Source organism: Cervus elaphus, chromosome 24 (genome assembly GCF_910594005.1).
Source record: "Cervus elaphus chromosome 24, mCerEla1.1, whole genome shotgun sequence".
Taxonomy (NCBI): domain Eukaryota; kingdom Metazoa; phylum Chordata; class Mammalia; order Artiodactyla; family Cervidae; genus Cervus; species Cervus elaphus.
The window spans coordinates 29,481,673-29,503,905 of NC_057838.1; the positions used below are offsets into that span (position 1 = coordinate 29,481,673).

The 22,233-nt window shown below is 37.4% G+C and overlaps 1 protein-coding gene and 1 non-coding gene across 17 annotated transcripts in view; one reads left to right on the forward strand and one right to left on the reverse strand.

The window, feature by feature from the left end:
- SETD5 (SET domain containing 5) overlaps positions 1-22,233 on the reverse strand; it is a 78,691-nt gene that overhangs the window by 6,018 nt on the left and 50,440 nt on the right. For 10 of the 16 annotated variants that reach the window (XM_043886006.1, XM_043886002.1, XM_043886000.1 and 7 more), the window contains 8 exons: positions 21,775-21,858; positions 20,894-21,151; positions 19,900-20,220; positions 19,264-19,506; positions 13,871-13,997; positions 7,088-7,332; positions 3,968-4,024; positions 1,565-2,035 (listed from right to left, as the gene is read on the reverse strand). In XM_043886006.1, the coding sequence (XP_043741941.1) occupies positions 1,565-2,035; positions 3,968-4,024; positions 7,088-7,332; positions 13,871-13,997; positions 19,264-19,506; positions 19,900-20,220; positions 20,894-21,151; positions 21,775-21,858 (1,806 nt within the window). The remainder of the gene's footprint in view (positions 1-1,564; positions 2,036-3,967; positions 4,025-7,087; positions 7,333-13,870; positions 13,998-19,263; positions 19,507-19,899; positions 20,221-20,893; positions 21,152-21,774; positions 21,859-22,233) is intronic. The other 6 variants (XM_043886010.1, XM_043886008.1, XM_043886013.1 and 3 more) reach the window with 1 other exon arrangement.
- Positions 5,908-5,979, forward strand: TRNAC-GCA. The gene has a single exon. It is a non-coding gene; the product is annotated as a tRNA-Cys (tRNA).

Consider the following 22,233-nt stretch of genomic DNA (forward strand, 5'->3'; position numbering starts at 1 on the left):
TAACTGTCCCCCTTCCCCTGCAGCAACCGTAAGTTTGTTCTCTAAATCTGTGAGTCTCATGCAACAGTATTCTAAACCGTATTCTAATTTTTTCTTGGTGGGGGGTGGGGGCAGGGTGGCCGTGCCTCCTGGCATGCCGGATCTTAGTTTCCCCATTGGGAACCCAACCCAAGCCCCCTGCAGTGGAAGCTCAGTATCTTAACCACTAGACTGCCAAGGAAGTCCCCCTAATGCTATTTTATTACAAATTATCTGCCAGTGTTTCCTCCTTTTAATCACTTAGGGCTCTCAATTTTCTGTTCAAATATAAAATATAACAAAAATACAAAGTAAGACAATTTTGTGTATGCAATTTATATACATAATCATGGAGACGAGTTAGTGTAAGAATTCTGGTAATGTATTTCTTTGCAATGCAAAGATAAAAAGCCACCAGCCTATATGTGAACAAGAGTACCATAGATACTTTGCAATTATGTGAGACTGTCATACACAGAGGACATTTAAGCATCTCTAGATTGACCAGTAATGGAAGTTGATTGGAAAGCTCAAAATACTCCTGTGCATTTCCAAATAAACCTAGTTGAAAATCACTGACATAAAATGCAGATTTTTGGCTTCATAATTTCTAGAACAGGCATCAACTGCAAGTCAAGCCCCAAACCAGATTTCTGGGACCTGGCCCTGCCCATCTCTATTCTCCTTACTTCTCACCTGCTACCACAGCAACATTCAACTGCAATCGTATCACATCCCTGCTGCCCACTCAATGGAGTGTCACAGCTACTTGTTCTGCTCTGTTCTGTAGCATCTTCATCCCCTCAATATGTTGACTGATTGATTACTTACTATTTGAGATCAGCCAAATCAGTGACCTGTCACCTTTCATGCTATTCCTCGCAAACTTGGCTATGAACCTCTTGTTTGTCTTCAAGCACCCTCCACTATCCAACTTGGCCAGGTTTCCTCTATTAAGTTGTTCTTTTTTCTCATCATTAATATAATTATCTGCTAAGCTCAGTCTCACTTGCTATAAGCTCCATTAGGGCGACAACAAAGTGGCGATACAGCATGGTGGCAGTAAGAGCATACAGTCTGGAATCAGGCAGACCTGGGGAGTGTCCTAGCTCATCCATATACTATCTGTGTGACCACGGGCAAGTTATGCAACTGGTCTTAAGTTCCATCATTTGTAAAATGGGAAATTACCCATCTTATAGGACTATTGTGAAGCTAAATGCATAAGAAGAGCCTAATGGTGCCCAGAACATGAAAAGTAGCATAAAACATGTAAAGTAGCATTATTCTTTTTCATTGCTTTATCCTTTCAATTGCCTAGCCAACTGCATGACACATACATGAGAAGCATTTAAATTTGCTTAATATTTACAACACTCATCAAATTGTATTAATATAGTCTTTCACTGAACATGCCAAGAGACTGTGTCTTACTTACCTTCATTTTCCTCACACTGAGAACAGTGCTAAAAACATAGTGGTAACTCAGTGACTACTTATTCAGTTAATGTTCTTCAAAAGGGTCTACAAAATGTGAAACACTTACCTTTTTCCTCTGTGGTGGGTTCTGGGGGGCAGATGGGACTCCTTCACAAGTCCTTTCGCCACCAGGTGACATCGATCCACGAGAGAGGTCTTTCAGAAAACCATGTTCATATCTGCTGGGAAACCCTTCTGCAGGGGAACAATAGCCCCCATCCAAATGTAAAGGCTTTCTATCCCCTACCAGGGGAGACCCTCGATACAATCCATCTGCTCGAGGCATAGCGTTCAGTGGGGAGTAGGCATACATCAAGTTAAACTCTGTCCGAAATGTCTGGTCCGAGTTTCTCACAAGAGTCTGATGTCCATCTCCACTCCTGCTTGTAAAACCAGTCTCAGAGGTGGGTCCAACAGAGGGATGAGGAGCCAGGTCAGAATGACCCGAGTTGATCAGGGAAGGTCTGTCAGCACAGCTGTTAGTGTTGGAGTCAAGGTAGCCTACTTTTGTCAAGTCCAGGTCTTTTCGGTGACAAAGCTGAAAGAATAAAAATCAACGGAGACATGGGGTAGGGGAGAAAGGAAAAAGTCAAAGGGCAGAAAAGAAGGGAAATGAGGGGGCACAGGTGAATAAGGAGAGGTAAGAGGGACGAAAGTAGAATAGAGAAAGCCATTAACATCTGTAAAGGTCCCATGTAGCACCAGTGTACACATGCCAGATTACCAAAGAATCCTGGCCTTTCCCAAATTGATTTAAAGTCTTTGGATGAGAATACTGGGAAAGTCAGAATTAGATAATTGGCCAAATGTGACTATTTTGCCTGCTTAGCCTTTCATCAGGTTTGCTGAGTCACCTTGCACTACAATCAGGGACTGGCAGTATAATCAGGGATTTACCTGAGCCCCATGGAGCCACAGAGATGAGAATGGTGTCTTAAGATAACTGGCTTCTGGTGTTATTCATTTCTAAACTAATATTGATGGAAGGTGGGAGGAGGGGAAAAGGTGAAAAAAAGTAGAAAGACGAAAAGTCAAGTATTTAAGTTACTTCAGGGAAGGAGAATGGTATTAGTTGAAGACATCAACCAACCAGTTCTTCACTCACTTTCACTATTAAGTATGTGTGTTTCTCATAAATTTTCTGGTCACTCAATTCTTTCTGCATCCTCTAATGTATGTCAACATACCATAAGACCACTAATGTTCATCACTGCAGAGCATCTGAAATGCTGAAACGTACCAAAAATAAACCCATCTACTTGGTCATCGTTACCTCCTAACATCAAAGATTTTCTGTCACTATGTCCACTATAGCTAACTCTCTAGAAAGAACAGAATCAGAAACCCAGATAATACAACATTGTCAGCCTCCAAATTATTCTAACTTAGAGTCTTTAGCAACTGAGGAGAGAGAGCTTTATGTTCCTTACAAAATAAGACTAAAAAGTACCAGTCAGAAAACCTCTAGTACACTAGAATACAATCTTTAGTTTCACACTGATCTATAAAATCCTACCAATTCAGAATTTGGTCACCTGTCACTGAGTTTAGCACTATACCGGAAGGGTGTGGGAATAAAAGTCCTTAATTTCCGAAAGTTTATGAGAGACTGTAACTTTCTTTTCACCAGGAGTAAGGCTCCATGTGGATTCATGGAGTTATCACTGCTACCTTTGTTGAAATCTTGTAACAAGTTAAGGAACTCTAGCACTAACATGTGAATTTAACATCTCCACAGCAGGAAGATTCGCTATTCTAAGAGGTACCACCTGTACAGCACCTATTTCCCCAACCACTGTAGAATGGATTCCTGAGTCACAGAAGCCACGGGCTGATTTAAGCTGAGAGGTATGACTCTGCCTTCCTAAAGATGCTTAATCTATCAACCAAAGCTCAAAACATCCAGTTAAACAGAGCTGTCAGATTAACTCTGGAATAAAGCATAAATCACTGCCTAACTTTTAAAATATAAGCTGTCCTTCATCAAGTCCAAGATAATAAATATCAAAAGACAGCTCCTAAAATAAGAAAAAGAAAAAGAAAAAAAAAAAGACAGCTCCTACCAACTGTTGATTTAACCTTCCTTACTTAACAAACACACTTTGTTAGACTTTAACAAGGTTCCCACATTTTCAGCTCCTTTAAACTTGACTTCTAGATTCTATCCTACTTTAAAAGAACTCTTCAGCCATACCCACCGCCCTCCCCTCAAAACCAACAAAAACGAACCCCACCATACACACACACACACACACCCCTACTTCATTTTCCTCCATCTACATTGAGAATTCTGAGTAACCACAGTCACACATGGGAAGATTCATTCACCTTACAGTGTGACCAATCGGCCACCCTCCAGCCCATCACCCCATTCACTCGGATCCCCCAAGCCCTCCCCACACACGCAGGAACACACTCATGCCCACTCACTCACAGCCTCCAAGTGTGATTGAGATGGTGTGATAACTACCTCGGGTGACAGGGACTCGGGCCTATTCGCAGGGGAACTCTCAGGGGAGGATATGTTCTAGAGGAGGGAAAAGCATCTTGTTATTCATCTACTCAAAGAAGCAAAACAAAACAAACAAAAAATAAAGCAAAAGCAAGCATAGATGGTTAGCCACAAATTTGGGGGGTGAGGTGGGGGTGGGGCAGGGAGAGGGATAAGAATGCACAAGGGAAATGCTTAAATGCAGAATCATCTCAATGGACAGAATGACTTGTTAAAATGCTTCCTGGTGTCTCTGAAAGCATTTAAGGATAAACTGGTTATGTTTCATGCTATAAGTAAACATCTCAAGTGGATAACAAGAGTTATTAAATTGGTGAGATTTTATACTGTTACATTGTCTTTCTATGTTAGATGAGAATTTAGTAACCAGTAGTATTTGTTATTGACAGGCATCCTATTACTCATCCCTCATGCTTCAGGGCACCTCTCCTCTTTACCCCACACCCTCTTCTGAACGTCACATTTCCTCTTTCTCCTGTGTGGCTCAGGCCTGCCTTATTTACCCAGGGGAACTGCTTAGCATGCAGGGGGCTGTCAGGGCTAGGGAGATGGCCAGTTCCTCCTAAATGACAGCTGCAGGAGTTATGACTGATGGCTTCTCCAGCTCACAGGCTAGATGGTTCCTAACATAATCCACTGTACTTTGAGGAACAGAGAGAAAAGGATTTAAAAAAAAAAAAAAACAACAGCAGATGTGTACACTTCAAGCCTCTGGTCCTGAACAAGGGCTTATCCTTAGGACTTTCGCCTGAAGCAGCACTCCTGAGTGAAACAGTAACCGGGCAGTGGGTTCGGATAGGAAGATGTGGAGGGAAAAAGCAGGGAAAGCAGGGAATGATGGTGGCAGCTGTGACAAGGAAAGAGGAGGGTTTCTAACGCAGCCTCTGGACAGCTGTGGCCTGGGTGGCTGAACAATTCTGTGGCAGAGGAAATGAGGCTGCTTCAGCAGGGCTGCTGGCTGTTACTAATTTCATTTGGTGGGGTGCTGTGTGGGCTGGATAATGGGGTATGGCTCTTGAGGCAGGCAGGGAAAGGTTATTTCGGTGGAAAGAAGGGGTTCATTAAGCTTGCCCTCCCAATGCTGCTTACTCTTTTTTTGATGCTTCCCTCTCATGATCTTATTTTTTTTATTACATGTCTTTTCAACTCATCCCCTTAGCATTTCTCCCTTTTCTTCTGGAAGGTTCTTTATTTTTCCTTTTAGAAATATTCTTTCCCCAATAAACTGATCTTACTTGTGCCATTTCTCTGCTATTTGTGTGTCACAGTCTTAGGTGAAAATAAGGCTCCCTACTTCCCTAAACTAGAATATAGGAAAGTGTATGGCAATTAAAATGGTGATAAAGATGGCCAGGATGACGAAATCTGGTTTTTTTTTTTTAATTGATGAAACAGGCCAAATTTTCTTAGTTAAATCATGAGACTAAAATAGTGAAAATATACACTGAACTTTTTGAAGGGATGAGTTATTTAATATACTATAATATTTTCTTTCTTTCCTGGTGTTCTAACATCATGCTTAGACTATGCATCACTAAAATGATCTCTGATTGAAAAAAAAAAAAAAAAGCCCTTATATTTCCATAGTGTTTCATAGTTATCCAAAACGCTACAAGGGGTAGGATACACTGAGTGCTAAACCTGTCTGTTCTAGAAGGCAACTCCCCTTCTAATTTTACCTTTAATTATAATAAACTATGAAATTCTATTCTTACAATCTACTGCCTGACAGGGAGAATGTCCTCTCATGAAATTTTACCATCAAACTTCAGCTGCTAAATGAAAAGTCAACTGCAATTAGATCCAAGTAAACTTAGTAAGGCCCATATCGGATGTTTTACTATCTGGCTTAAAAGAATGTCACAGGGAATTTGGTAAAGGATAACTTCTCTTGGGCTTCCCGGGTGGCTCAGAGGTTAAAGCGTCTGCCTGCAACGCAGGAGACCTGGGTTCGATCCCTGGGTTGGGAAGATCCACTGGAGAAGGAAATGGCAACCCACTCTAGTATTCTTGCCTGGAGAATCCCTAGAAGTCAAACGTGACCAGGAAGGTTTTTTATCCCCCCTCTCTCAGAAAAAGGTTTGCTCCAAAAGTAAGTTAACATAGTTTAGGCACAGAATATAGCTTCCTCTTATTTTCAAGGTTGCTAGCTACCTTTCTGAGTTAGCTATTTAAACGTTCAGGTCTTTTTAATTCCCATCCTCTTTTAAATACTGAATAGGCAGGATGACACTGATTAGAACATTCCCCTTTATCAAACAAGACATCTGGAGAAGTCCAAGCTGTGTTTAGTCATCAAAACAAATTTTTCTGAGAAGGAACAGTGTCTGTTTAATTAGAAGTCAAAGCAACATGCAGGAGTTTTTTTTTTATGCACTCACATGGATTCTATTCAATAAACCTACTATCACTCAAACTTGAATACTAACGCAATTCAGAATTGACTTTTTGAAACAGGTGACCAGAGTGAGCAATAAATCTGGTTCGTATAAATAAATGCATGTTGCTAGACTCTACTTCTCATTTCTAACACATTATTACAAGAAGGGAAAGTAACCTGGAAATGAAAATCCTGATTTGCCATAAACCATACCTCAATGCTTTCTAAATCTGTTTACTGAGGCCACAAAGAGAATGCAAAATAACAAAGACACCTCACTGATTTAAAGGCCAAGAAACGGAGGCACAACCAATCACTATAATCTGCACTCTCAGGCTGGTGTCATTTTAATGGTTACTAGGAAGCTAGAGGCCAATTTTAACCAAGGCATACAGTAAAGGTAAAGATGAAGGTCTAGCATGACTACCACCTAAAGGTATGGAAGATGATGAACTGCATGCAAAAGATAGATGAGTATCACCTGTGGGAGTACTCTTCCTATTTTGTTAAGTATAGAGACTGCCAAGATGAGAGGCTACCAGGTAATAGGTCACAATGACCCTGAGGTTTCCCATTCTCTTGCTCAGGTGGGCAAAGGACATGGTAAAGAAACATTTGGAATGGTATTATATTTGAAATGAGGAGGTGCAAATGATGATTTTCATATTCAGAACTCCCAACAACCAAACCCAAATCACCTCAAATTGCAGGGGAGTATTGCAGCGACTAGCAGTAGTAAGAGATGTGACTGGTGAGAACATGAGGCTGTATCCATTTCGACACTCCTCTTCCGGGTGAGATGGGCCAGGTGTGGTCAGCTGGGGGCTCTTTGAGCCTGGATTGGGAGGGGGTGGTGTGACTGGAGAAAGAGGCCGCAGTAACTTGGTGACATTCTGCTCCATCAGATAGCGAGACTTCCATTTCTTTAATGGGCTCAACAAGTCTGTGAAATACAAGGCTTGGATGAGAGGTTTGAAATTACAGCCTAAAGGGATACTCGTAGTGAAGCCATTAATCTCTAGCCCACAATGGCTCATAACTCCACTTTTGCCTCACCCCACTGTTATCTCCTGCAATCAAACCAAAAGCCCAAAGGTTCTTTAATTGCCACACTTAAAAATGATTCTCAAAACTCTCTAAACTCCCAAAAACTCATCAGATGAATCTGACACTTGAAATAACTAATCCCTGGAGCTAATTTAATCTCTTGTAGTGGAAAACATAAATTTATATTTTTCACATTCTAAAAAAACCCTCAAATCTGTGTCTCTGTTAAAATCACTCTCTGTCGAATTGTTGGTTCACCAACTCAGTTTTAAGCTTTTATATAGTTTTCCATTCTTTAGCAGCTCTTTACATAATATTCTGCTTCAGCAGGAGAGAGTTACACATGATTACCTGATCCTCACTGAGTACTTAGTTTTAGAGTGCTTCAAAGTGTGAAATCATTTTTATATAAACCTCATTTTCAAAAATTAGGCTGGTACTCTTTTTCTGATTGGAATATCCTACTTTCTACGGTAGACTTCTTAGTTCCACTTTGAAAGAAAGTTAACATTCTTTAAGTTTTAGTTACTACTCAGGGCAATGCACCTATCTCACTTTCTTAAAGGAAAAAATCTATTTTTATTCGTTCACAGTTTCAAGCTATTTATTTGTTTAGTACTTCTTACATGGAAACCACTGAACTAGGTATGTAGGGGAAAATGATTATCCTATGTGCTTCATGTGAATTAGCAGGTTTAACATGAGTAACTCTATAAATCCAGTACTAGTATTAGCATTCCTATTTTAAAGAAGGAGTAGGCAATCTGGTTCCCATCTACATTCTTAATCATTAGGTTAAATGATTAGGTTTCCTCCCAAGCTGCTGAGGAAAAGTTTTGGGATAGCAGCACAGCTATGCTTCAGAACAATTCCCCTGGTAGCAATGGTTAGCAGGAGAATGAACACTGGGGAACTATTCGGAGTTAATGGAGGAGTTACACAGAAAGAGTTATGAAGCACTAAACTAGGGCAATAGAGGGTGAAACAGAGAAGAAATAAAAGCAAAAAATACTGGAGAAACATATTTTTCAAGTATCTAAAAAATTTAAAAAATTTTCCTAGAGTAGAAGTATGTTTGTATTTTCCTTCTGTTCCAGATACTATGTTTTTCTTTTCTCCTTCTGAAAAGTGCCTAGGTATAAACAAAACAAACATGTGATTCATAACTTACATTTAGGTTTATATATTTCAAGAGTCTTCAACAGCAAATCTTTTAAAAGACCACTATACTGCTAGGTCCAACACTGTAACTACTAAAAGCAATTATGTAAGTTATAAAGTTCATTGTAGAAAAGTTATGAAGTTCAGATGAACTCTCCCATCTCCAAATCAACTTACAGGTTACTCATTTAAAATATATTTATTGAGTATTTATTATATTTAATGAAAGAGACCTAGCACTCATCCTTTATGAAGTTTACAGGCCAGTGGTAATGTGCCTACTTTTTTATATGAACAATACTATATTTACAAAATTTTCTTTTAAAGTTTCATTTTTCTTCTTTTTGTCATACACAGCTATCAAATTTTCTGATTAAATCTATCTTTTATGGTTTTGTACCTTTACTTAAGTAATTCCCAAGATATATAAACAAACATCCACATATTGAAACACATACTTAACTTGAAATCATATTCACAAATTAATGCACTGCTAATGTCCTGGGGTATTTTCATCTCAATCTGTTTCTTTTTTTTTTCAATCTCTTTCTTAACATGGCCTTAATGATTCTTTGTCTAAATCACACTGAATAAATAACCTGCTATCTTCACTCATAGTAAAAATCTTTCCATTACAGTGACAAAAATGTTACAATTATATTTTATTAAGTCTTTTTTAGCTATACAAAGTTTATATTTGTATTTAGTCAAATGTATCAACTATTTCCTTTATTTTCTGCCTCAGACATGTCTTTGTCACCCCACCCCAAGACTATAAAAATGACCTATTTTCCCATTATCTCCATATTTAATTTTCGAATTTAACTCAGAATGTTCTAACCTTTTCACAGGGCAAATGGCTAGCATATTCTTCCAAATTATTTTGTAATTATAGAATAATCATATTTCTATACTGATTTGAAATATGACATTTCTCCTACTAGATACTGAGTTTAGTTCTGAATGTTATTCTGTACACTTTTAGTAAAACTGTTTGGACAATTCCAGTTATTCTATTCTAGCTCTCCAATTATTTTGCCTATTCTAGCATACTTGTTCATGTCAATGAACTGTAGAAATCGTTGGTCAACTATGCTGATACTTCCCCTTCCCAAGGCTGATTGGGGCTGTATTAAATTCATGGGTAATCTGTGGAGAATTCTCACTGAGCACTGTGGCATGATCTTTCACCTACTTATGCCTTCATTCATATTGCTCTTCATCATTATTATTAATATTTTGGCGGCTTATGGGGTTGAACCCAGGCCCTCGACGGTGAGGACGTGGGGTCCTAACCACTGGACCGCCAGAGAATCCATTATACCGCTTCATTACAGATTTGCCACATTTCTAACTTAGGTTTATTCTCCAGTGTTCTCTATTTTCCATTACTACTGTTAAGTAGATGTATTTCTCCCTGTATATCAGTTAAATGTTATTGCTAACATGTAAGAAAATCATTCAGTATGGTACATATTTTTTATCTAGCTACCCTAATGACCTCTACTAGTTTTTCAGTTCTTTTGGCTTTTCTAAGTAGATAAGCATATTATTTGTATACAATGATAACCTATACATCCTCTTTACTAAAACTTTTATCTCATTGTTTCTTAGGTTTTTTTTTTTTTTTGATAATCAGCTTGGACAACAATTCTAAATGTTATTAAATAAGAATGGTAATACTGGGATAATCTGATAACCCATTTAGAAGGTTTAATCTATTTTTCAACATGAAGTATACCTGGCAACTGTTTTCAGATAGATGTAAAATAAGAAAATCATTCAGTATGTTATTTTATTAGATTTATCATTAAAATCACATTTACTATGCTATTACTCCCTCCTCTTCCATTTGGTTTGCTAATAAATTATTATATGAATAAAATTTCAAGTATTGAACCTCCTTTACATTCCATGGAAAATTTTTATTTGGTCATAACGATAGTATTCTTACAGAGTCAACATTCAGATGACTGAAATTTTATTCAAAAGTAGTACTGTACTGTTTTTAGGAGATTAATTTGATAAAATAAATCAACAGTAAAAATTTTAATGCTACTGTATAGTATTTCATCAAAAGTATAGGCAATAGAAGGTAAACCACGAATTCTACCATTTCTTTATTCACTGAAACCCAGGTCACTTTTATTCAGTATTACTGGCAATTAATTAACAATTTCATGACTAAGACTGTGCAAAAGCCCACAGTCTACTTCTGTTTTTAAGTCCACACCTACTTCTCTACAATCTGCACAGTAAGTAGCTAGAAAAATTACTACTAGGTTTTTAAAAATGCATATGATAAATCTTCTCAAATTTCTAGTAGAGATATTATTTCCCTGTCATTTTTGCAAATCCTTTCTCCCAGTATTTTTGTCCTCTATCAGTTCAGAGAGCTAAAGACATAGAAACTTTAATTAAAAAAAGAAAACAAAGCCAAACAATGAATGTACACAGATTTTACTTTGGAAAAGATGTAATTCTTTCCCATCTCCCCCATAAGTAAAAATTATAGAATAGTTTACAGAATCTTTCACTTACATAAAGCCTGTTTCTGCCTATTCTGTTCCATATATACATCCATTATTGAATCTGTACTAATCTAATTACCAACTTACAGTGTCACATTAGAAGCTAGTTTTATACTGATAGGTAGGTACTTCTTCGCCATTACTTTTTCAAGTTTTCTTAGTTACCTTCATGTTTATTTTTTATGATAAACTTCCAAGATAATTAAATCAAAACCCCAAACAAACTAGCTTGATGGAAACTGTATGAAGACAAGAAAAAAAAACACTCATTATATTTCCTCTTTCCATTAAGGAATATGGAAGTTCCCTTTATTTCCTCAAGACAAAAAAATATTCCTCAGTAATGCTTTGTTCTACATGTCTCCACCATTATTCCTAGGCAGTTTCTTCATTTTGTTGAGCTCAGCAATCAAAATTTTTCTTCATTTATTTTCTTGGTACATAAATGCTATTAATTTTTATATATCCAGCAGTTTATTTTTTCAATTATTTAGACTCCTAGGTATATATCCACATCGTTTACAAATAATGAACATTATACTCGCCCTTGCCTGCAGAGTTAATACTGTTTATTTCTACACAACTTTAGCTTTAAGGAACTTCATGTATTCTAGTATACGATTAATTTCTATAAATTTTCCATAAATGTTCAACAAGAAATCTGTGTATAATAATGACAATAATAATTCCTATTGAGGGTCTGATACTGTACTTTATATACATTACTCTCATATTAGCTCTACAAGGCAGATATTACTATACCCGTTTTCACAGATGAGCCTCAGAGATATTTTATAACTTGCCTGAGTTAGTAAAGGGTGTGTGTCTGTTAGTGGCTCAGTCATGTCCAACTCTATAACCCCACGGACTGTAGCCCACTAGGCTTCTCTGTCCATGGGATTCTCCAGGCAAGAACACTGGAGTGGATCGTGGTTCCCTTTTCCAGAGGATCTTCCCAACCCAGGGATCGAACCCTGGTCTCCTGCACTGCAGGCAGTTCTTTACCATCTGAGCTACAGGGAAGTCAGCACTAGTAAAGGGTAGAGATGATCATTAAATTCAGGTCTGTTGGAGTCTTTCTACTGTATCAATCTGTCTCGCTTTCTTGATTAATATCTCCTTGGTCTTTTTGAGATAAGAAAAACAAAATTAAAAAAATCCCAAAACCAAAGAAACCAAAGCAACAAATAAAAATAACTCCTCAGGATTTATACTAGTAGCAATATACCAAGATGCTCATTTGAGTACTGCTTGGTTTCAATTAAATGTTTTCCAGTTTATGTTGTTGCTTAAGGGCAAGATGTATCCTTTGAATCTTTCTCAATGCTAGAGAAGAGAGAACTTTAATAAAGGTTGGTGACTAACAGTCTTAACTCCATTCCAACTAGGGCACATGATAATTGGAGGCACTTTCCTTATGAATCTTTGCCAGTCAAGACATGAATTGCTAATACAGCCTCCCTTTCCCAACCTCAAATACATACATACACAACACACAGACTACACATACATGTGTAGAAGATTCCAATTGTTATAGTCTCACTGTACTGTAAAAGCTGCCAATAAATTGATAAAATTGACAAAAATCTGTTACCAGCATTTCTTTATGTGAACCTGGTTCAAGTAAATCTTCCTAATCACTGGTGAAGAGAATAAAGTATTTTAAATATATGGTATCATTTATCTTCCAGATGTTCTACACAGGGATTTTATTATATTGAGGTTATATATGTGATAACTTACAAGGTATAATCCAGTCTAAGGATAGAAAAATAAACTAAATCAATAACTTGAAAAAAAAACCTATTTTTAGCAGCATTATTTTTTCCAAATATAATCTTACACAAAGTTTTAGTAAAAACCAGATATTACTAGTACATATCTCTTTATTTAATTCAAGTTCATATTTACTTAGGCAATGAACAAGAGGTGTCTATGAAAATTTGAAATATTACTATGTTAGGTACAGACTTGCATGACTTTTAGCAGTGTATTTATTTTGGTATTTTGTTTTGATTGCATAATAATCACAAAATTGATTTAGAGATTAAGAAACAGAAATCACACAGAACTTTTCAATTAAAGTAATACTGGCCAAGAGAAACTTGGTAATAAAACTATCCCCAAATAAATTGGTATCAAGTTCATGCACCTGTGCTTTCAACTGCAATCAAGACCCCTGCAAGAGTTACAGCAAAACCAATGGACCAGATGACTTTTCATGACCCTCCAGTTTAAAAATTCATGAGGACTTTAAATTGGATTCAAGGTCATGTCTTTTAAAAAATTGACACTAATTGTGCAAGCTCTTTTGAAAACAACCAATTCATAGTAATTTCTCATTTACTTTACTCACCCCGTGCCCCTTCAACAAGTCCCACCCCACTCAATCACCTACAATTTTGATTCTTTCCTGAATAGTGCCCCACATCTTTTCTTATTTCCCCTCTTATAAATATGGATATAGAGCTCCTAAACTTACTACTTTAAATGTATCTAACCTTTTAAAAAACCATTTCTGCTGTTATCTGTACACTGTCTAGTTCCTTCTTTGCCGTCCTGGGAATACTGATCCCTGACTTGAGATCTCTCTCTTCCTCTGTAAAGACAGATGTAAAGTAACTATTTAGAGAACAATGCTATTTTTTTTTGTATCATACTTTTTAAAGTATTCAGTGAAATGTTTAATGCAGAGCCAAAGCAATCATTGCTCATGTGTTCAGAAAGGTTTGCGATACACACCTGCATTGTCTTTGCAGATACTAGAATTACTGTTCTCATTACTTTGGTATAGGTGCTGAGTTCTAGTCTCTTGGGGTACAAATGATGTTTGGGTCATCCCTTCTTCCAAGGCTTGCTTTATCCAGCGCTAAAATGGGAAAAGAACCAGGGAATTATCAACAATCATTTAAAACTATTTGGCTCACCTATTTATTTTAAATGCATCAACTGGGTCACTATATATCAACTGGTGATAGATATTAATTCAACACATTCATTCAGGTCCACAGCCAAAGTATTTTTTGTCTTGTGTTTCAGCATTTTAGGATACTGCCCCATAAATTCCTTCTATGAAGCATAACTGAGAAAGCCTGGATTACACATAATGAAGTCCCACTTAAAAAAAAAAAAAAAAAACAATAAAAATGATTACTATTTAACTCTTCATACTGCTTAGAATGGAATAAATGGGAAAAAGAGAAGGAAGAAATCTTAGCGTTTATATGAGACTCCGATGACATAGAATAAAGCTGACACATAAAGTAAGTGTGTAAAAAGAAGATAGATCTCTTAAGAGTTGTCTGTCCTGTGCTGGGGATATCTGAAGAAGTAATAGAAAAGTTTCACAGGAAAACTCTGGATGAGAATAAATAGCTCTTTACTACAAGTGCCAAAATGCTTCCAAAAAGACTACTCTCAATATCCTGTGAGTTTCCCTCCTTGTTAAGTAGTTTGGTTAAATTATGCATGAATAATTCAAATCATTACCAGAATCCTTCTGCAGAAATGAAAAAGGGAAAAAAGTCAAAAAGAGCTCTCTAATCAGTCACATTTTTTTTGTAATGAATATTGGAACCTAAAATGATGGAAACAAACAGTTCAGAAAGGAAGCCTACAGAGATATGGATAGTAAGATTATGCAACCTGTGGAAGAGAGAAAATTTCTTACCTGTAATTATGTTCTCTTAAGATACACTCACACAGTTGTAGGTTGCTCACCACTCTGTGGCTCTCCTGCCCTGACACAAGACAGATCGAATTTTGATAAACATCAATTTCTGAGTCAGACCATATCCCAAATAGGAAGAGTAAAGGTGATTGTAACTTACACCTTTAGAGAACCAATATTACAGGTAAGTAAATATTCTCTTTACCAAAGACAGCAATTCTAATAGGAACTTAGGAAATTATGTGAGGAAGCCAAGAAAACATTTACATCATGTATATGGCATTGTGGTCTGCCAAATGAAAGCAAAAGTATAGACATGAAGAGATAGTGAATATCTAAAAAAGAGAGGTAACATCAACTGAATCACATTAGGATTTGATCAAGTCTCTGAAGCCAAAATAAGGCCAAGAATGAACTTACTCTCCCACATACAGAATACTGATGTGAAGATGAACTGTCAGAACCATAACTCCCTACATAGAAGAGACCTCAGAGGTCACCTTGTCCAAAGCATTTCTTGTATAGATGGGAAAAAATTAGGCTCAGGAGACCAAAAATGAGTGAAAATTCTTTGTTATATAGATACCTTACTACAAGTTTTTCTTATCAGAGCAGATGACAGGACTCATTTGGGGTCACTGTGCTTTTCTCCAAGGTAAGTTAATTTCATGTATTTCCAGTGTCAAATAGGTGCACCCATAAAAGAATTCTCTGCATCTGATGACTACAAAAAGGGAAATTAAAACCAGGACGGGGCATTCTAAGTAATAAGATGCTGCTCTGGTTAGCTAATGGTAGAACACAGCAACTTGACCAACTCTTTCCTCCTCGCTCTGTTATGTCTACACAGTATTTTAGGGCCCATAAAGAAGGAACACCAACAGTTATTTGTATCTAACAAGTTCGAATCACTCCTATGGATAATAAATTAACTTTAGACCCTTTTCCCCAAGTTCTAGCTACAGTTATTAAGGTCAAAAGAACATTTCTTCCTTCTCTGGAACTCCTGAACTCTATTGAAGATTTTTAGGAAGCTCAGAGATGGGCAATAGAAATGTTTTAAAGGGTATCATTATGATGGGGAAAGGGAAAGAAATTAATTTGGGTTTTAGAGTCCAAAGACCTGGATTGAAACTTGACTGCACGTCTTCCTAGATGTTTAAACTTTGGGCAAGTTACTTTCACTTCTGAGCCAAAGCTTTTGGATCTGTAAATTGAACCCAATGATCCCAAGCTCACAGGGTTATCATGAATGCTAAGTGAGACAGTGCATGTGAAGAAAGCTTGCAGCACAGTACTGGACAAACACTGTTCAGTGAGAACTAGTTCAAATGAATTTCAGGCTATGTACAGAGTATACAGATTAATATCACTCCAGTGCACGCAATAAAATATCAACGCAAAGCATAGTGTTTCATTTTCAATCTAAATGGGAGACTGAATGCCCCACACGTATTATGCCTACAAGGTGAGTTCAGAGATTTAGAGAAAACAAGAAGAGATATTACTGAAAGGCATGTTAGCCATTCATGAATGCTTCCATTTCAAAATAACAAGTTAAGTAAAATTCAACAAGACATACTATAACATGCTAGTTAAGAGCTGTGAACTGATTTAATTTAGAAACTACAGTGACATCATAAAACATTTTGCCAAATACTCTAAAAATCTGGGTGCAAATATACACATGCAACTTTACACTCAAACTTATGAAGGTTTTATACCTCCTTTAATCAGATATGACAGAGTAAAAGCCTACTAGGAATACAAGCTGTTTTAACTAATCCCATGGGGGGACGGCTGTTCTTATCTATCTGTTTAACTATATTCTTCTCTGAGTGATTTTTAGAAATTTACTACAATTTTATTATGGAAATCTTCTTAGGTTCTGCACCATGTGAGTCTTTTCTAACCAGTCTAAGAAAATCTCCATCTCCATCTAGGATAAACCTGAGTTCAATTCTACATAGGACCCGATTTCATTAATTTTGTCCCATAAAAAGTTACATTCTTGTTTTGCAATCTTGATACATTAACAGCAAATATTAAATTTGTGATTTAAACAATTTTCAAAGACTTAACTTAAGTAAGATACTTTGCTACGTGTCAACATACATAGCCTGAACTCTTCTTAAAGACTAATATGACACAAATAGATAAAAGCGTCTGAGCAGAGCCTGTATAAAAAAAGACTAAAGATGGTCAGATACATGTACAGACTACAACATGAATATGAATTAAATGGGATTTCTAACTGTTGCCAGTGGAGAGACACAAAGATGAAATATACATATAAGTCTGAAACCATAACCAGGTAAAAAGGGCTCTAAGAAATATATTTTCTATCAGATTTGAAGTCATATTTCTACACATTTTGGATTTTCACAGAACTCTGCTACTTGGGAAAAAGTAAGATGGGAATAGAAGGATTACAACCTATTATCAGAATAATAAAGGCAGCATTTCAAGAAGGCAGTCCATACTATTTACAATTCAGACTTCATTATTCTGTATTAATAATTATTAACCCTTCTTAAAGGATCAAAGAAAGAAAATCTATTATCTGACTTGATAAGATACTTCAACAGTTAACATCCTAGGAAGTCTAGTACTGTGTCCATCCAAAGACAGAACAAAAGGAAGAAGTTTATTTCATATGTATATTAAGCCATCTTTTGACTTGTTCCTCTGAACTAAAGACAGCTTCTCTAATTGTTCAATACTACTCTGAAAATGTAGATTTGGGGCTATTACCCTTAATGAGGGACTGAGCTAAAAGTAATGGTAAGATTAGTTTTACATGCCATACCAAAGTTAATGAAATCCGCCAATTATTACAGAATAAGGTTAATCATTGTTATTGTTGTTTAGTCGCTAAGTCGTGTCTGACTCTTTTGCGACCTCATGGACTGCAGCCTGCCAGACTCCTCTGCTCATGGGATTTCCTAGGCAAGAATATTTGGAGTGGGTTGCCATTTCCTTCTCCAGGGGATCTTCCTGACTCAAGTCTCCTGCAAAAGCAGGCAGATTCTTTACCACCAAGTCACCAGAGAAGACAAGGTTAATCAATAATGGTCATTAAATGGCAAATATTTTTTTTCCTTCTCAGATAATTTATAAGATCCAAGATAAATAACTTGGTATAGAATAAAGGATTCCCAGAGACCTAACCTTCACTTCCTTTAGTAAATTTCTTGTCTTATTCTCTTTTTAAAGATGTTGTCACTGTTTTCTTTTCTGACACCTGGAAGTTATGTTACTCCATTACACACAAACCCTTTTGGCAAAGATCTCATGATCAAATTTCTCTTTAGAGTTGTTCTGCTTGGGAATTTCCCCTAAACAAATCAGTAAGTGACTCAAACACTCAGATTAAGATTAGGAAAAGACTTTCTTCAGCGTGTGTTGCTCGCTCAGTGGTGGCGCCTTGGCTTTGTGTGCAGATCCCTGCTGCCCTCCTCCCCTCCATATCCCCCAACACTTGGCTTCATCTTTTATGCCCCTCCCCCCAAGAAACAGCATCTGCTCTTTGGGAAAAGAGAAAGCTTTAAGTTTGAGGAGTCAGGGAAGACCTGCCTGGAGTTGGAGACTTCATCACATCAAATAATCTATATGCAGCATCCTCATGTACGTGATGCCAGTGGAGGAGGGCAATGGCAGACACTGAGGAAGGCAGCCTGAATCCAGATCTGAGGATAAGAGAAAAGGGTGTTCCAGGGAACAGACTCTACCTCAAAGGTACCAAATGAAAGGGTGTCCTATACTTCTAGAAACATGAAAATGACATTACAGATCTGAGGGCGTGATCTATTCTTGAGAGACACCTTTGGAAAACAGGCAGGGCTTCTGGGAATTAAGAAAGCATTCCAAAAATAAACCACCATCAAATACGACCGCCACTAGATCCAAAAACAATACTTAACTACAGAAGAGAAACCAGAAAGAGAGAGAGAGAAAACTTTATGGTAGGTTCCACAGTCACTCGGGAATAAACACGCATTTGATCAAGGAACAGGAATTCTGTCAGTTGTGACAGGACTTTCCTCTACTCTCAGTCAAATGGTATAAGTGACTGAGTTAATCCAAAACAAAATCTGATCATTCTTTAACTTGTGCGACAGTGCTCTAGAGTACCTGGGGCCCAATCTTACAGAATAGTCACAAATGGATATGTTAACCAGTATCACAAGAGCACACACAAAACACCCCTCTCTACCCAGTCACCAACTGCTAAGAAAACAGTGAACACAAAGACAATTTGCTAAGACAAACTGAGCACCAAAATGTAGTATACATCCCACCTTAGTCTCACTGACTCTTGATGCATCAGTATTTGTGGCTTAACAACTAATTCATTAAAAACTCATTTGGGCAGAGTGTGCTTATCTACAGAATGTGTTTGATATGTCACCGTTACAGGCATCCTAGGTTAAAAGGAAAAGAAATCACGTAAACAAAGACATACCTTTTTACAGGAGCTGAATGTGCCATCAGGCAGAAGTGGCCTTCGACGCCTCTCAGGGATAAAGGGTGAGCCAAAGCGAATGTAGTGTTTGGGGGTGGTGCAAATTAACGGGGAATGGATAAGACCAGGTAACATGTTCAGGGTTGTTGCCAGTACAGTTGGGTCCGTGGTGATACGTAAAGGGCACTCAACAGGACATTCCTGCTTCTCGGCTTTGTCATTCAACCATTCTGTAACTAGATACTAAGTTAAAAAAAAGAGACTGTCAGTTGATGATATTGCAGATGTAAAGGCCAGAGGCAGCAGTGTAACTCACAAAGACAATCCTCATCTAGAAACTAGGACAGAGGTAGATAAAACAGCTGCAAAGATACGATTCGCATAATCAGAGCACAAGGGCATCTTAGCTCACCCTCTCCATGATCATTACGGAGGAATGATTTCAGCTACCAGTAATTTAAGCTCTGTCTAAAAACTATGGGAACAAAAGTAAGGTAGTATCATGGACTCAGCATTTTATCTCAAATCTAATAATTCATAGACCACTTTTTGCCCCCTGAGGATTACAGACCCTTTTACTTTACAAAGGAACAACTTTTGCCAGACTACACTTAGGAAGATGGATTTGTAACTTACCTTTTTGGTTTTGGGGTATTTAGTTGCAGCACGGTTGACATGGGATCCAGTAACTGATACCACGGTTGGGTCAGACCCTGTTAATTGCCTGTTTTCTCCTGAACTGTCTACATTTCCAGCTTCAGTAGGAGTTACTGAGCTGTTATTTCCCCCTTCTTCCAAGGCAGCTTGTGACAACTCTGCCTGCTGTGCAATGGCCTGCTTTTGACGCTTTAGTCTTTGGGCTGAACTGGTCCGGTACCGAGAAATTCGACTCTTCGGTCGGGGCCTAGAAGGCTTTGCTGGAGGTGGTTTGGGGACTGGTTTTTCTGCAGCAACATCCTATAACAACAGCAAAGTTAACTGCTTACTAGAAATGTCAGCAAATATTTTATCCAGCTTTCTATTCACTTTAAGCACTCTGAATGTTCATGGTGAAAAAAGTGAGCATTAACAAACATTAATTTCAAATGTAATCCTTATAAAATGTATACATTTAAACCAGCCAGAAAAGCTACAGGAAGATGTCTATTACTTCTTTTTCCAAAAAGTATTTATAAAATTGGTCAAAAGTCAGCTGAAAGTAGCCATCAAATTTTAGGTTCTTAGCAAGGAAGGTAAATCCTCTGTTTTTCCCTCAGATACTGAGGTTTTAGCTTAAGGTTTACAATTTGTGGCTAAGATAGGAAAAGGAAGAGTTAACTCTGAGGATCCTATGAGAGATCAGGTACATAACTATACTACAGAGAAGGCCAAAGAGAAACCACAAGTTCTTTATGAATTCACCACCAACAATTTATCTGACAGAAATTGTAGACAGTTCCATTCTAGTCTGAGAGTATCTGTTTGTTCAAATTCTGTTTCCCTGAATTCCACAATTCAGCTTAGTGATAAGCAAATCAGCTTATTTATTGCAAAATAAGGCAAAGCTGAAAGTGCTGATTCTAGCCATTCCAAAAGATAGGTAATTGATATTAGCAAGCGTTATCTACGGCCTGGAGTCTTTTCATCTTACTCCTGCTTGGGAAGACCGCCGGGTGTTCACTCCAACACTCTGTGGGTTGCTTGTGATGGCAATATTTGAAGCAGGGTTGCTAACTTCAGGTTCAGGGGCTTCAGTTTTTGTTTCCTCTCCCAAAGGAGTCTCTGAGGTGGTGGCAGCAATCTCTATGTCAGAACTGCTTTGTTCCAAAGGCTGATCCCGCCGCTTCTTTCTTTTCTCTAAGTTTTCAAAAGCATGCATGATGGCTTCAACCTTCCTATCTTCCCGGGTCTAGAAAGCAATGACATTAGCATAGAAGGAAGCCTCTACCAGGAGAAGACAACAGCTTTTCACAAGTATTATTAATGCAAACTGATAGACATTTATTTCAAAAGAGGTCAGCTATTTTGAAACTTTTTAATACAAAAGAAAAATAGCCATCAAAACTAATTTTTCTCTGCATTTTCATAGTTAAAAAAAAAAAATCAAGCAGATTTTCTTCAACAGCTTCTCAAGGGCAAAAATAAACATGACTGATTGCAGCCATAAAGTAGAACTTCTGAATCCATTATGACTGTAGGTTTTGTTGGTTTTTCAAATGTCAAGTCACACAAATGTAGGAAATTACTAAGTTAACCCAAACAAAGATATTTTGTTACCACTGGCAGTTTTTTTTGAAACCAGACAGTCAGTAAGAAACCTCCTAAAACCATCAACAGATAATAGTCACTAGAGAACTATGTGTCTGTGTAAAAAATTTAAAAAAAAATCTACTTTATAGAAAAAGCCCAAATTGTGACCTAAAGGTGATGGTATAGTAACTTATTGAAGAAATGAAATGATATAAACTCTGAAGGGGCTCACATGCCATAGGTAGCAGGAATCAGCAGGAAAAGATGTTAGAAGGTACCCACCCTCCTGCTATGAGCTGAGTTCTCCTGGTCATCTGCAATCTCTTCTTTCTCCTCTTCTGCTTTTTCTTCTGGATTGTCTATTTCCTTTAAGACAGAGGCAATATTCAGATGTATTCTTAAACTCCAGGAAAAAATCAACCCCTGGTTTTCCCCTGGGAGCTTAAAACTCTCTAGAAACAATTTCCAGTGTTTTAGTGTTACTTATATGGGGGTCACATGGTAAACACAGATGATAAACACAATTCACTGCACTGAAACCTGCTAAGTATCCAAAAGGATGCTCCTGACATTGTTTACAAAAAAAAAAAAAAAGACAAAACCAGAATGAATGAATGAATGCATACCCACCTTGATATGAAGGGTATTAAGTGTTAACATAGATTCCCTACATAAAACAACATGTGGCAACCTGGGATCCTCTTCATATGAAGAGGATCAATACCATAGCAACATCTTCTG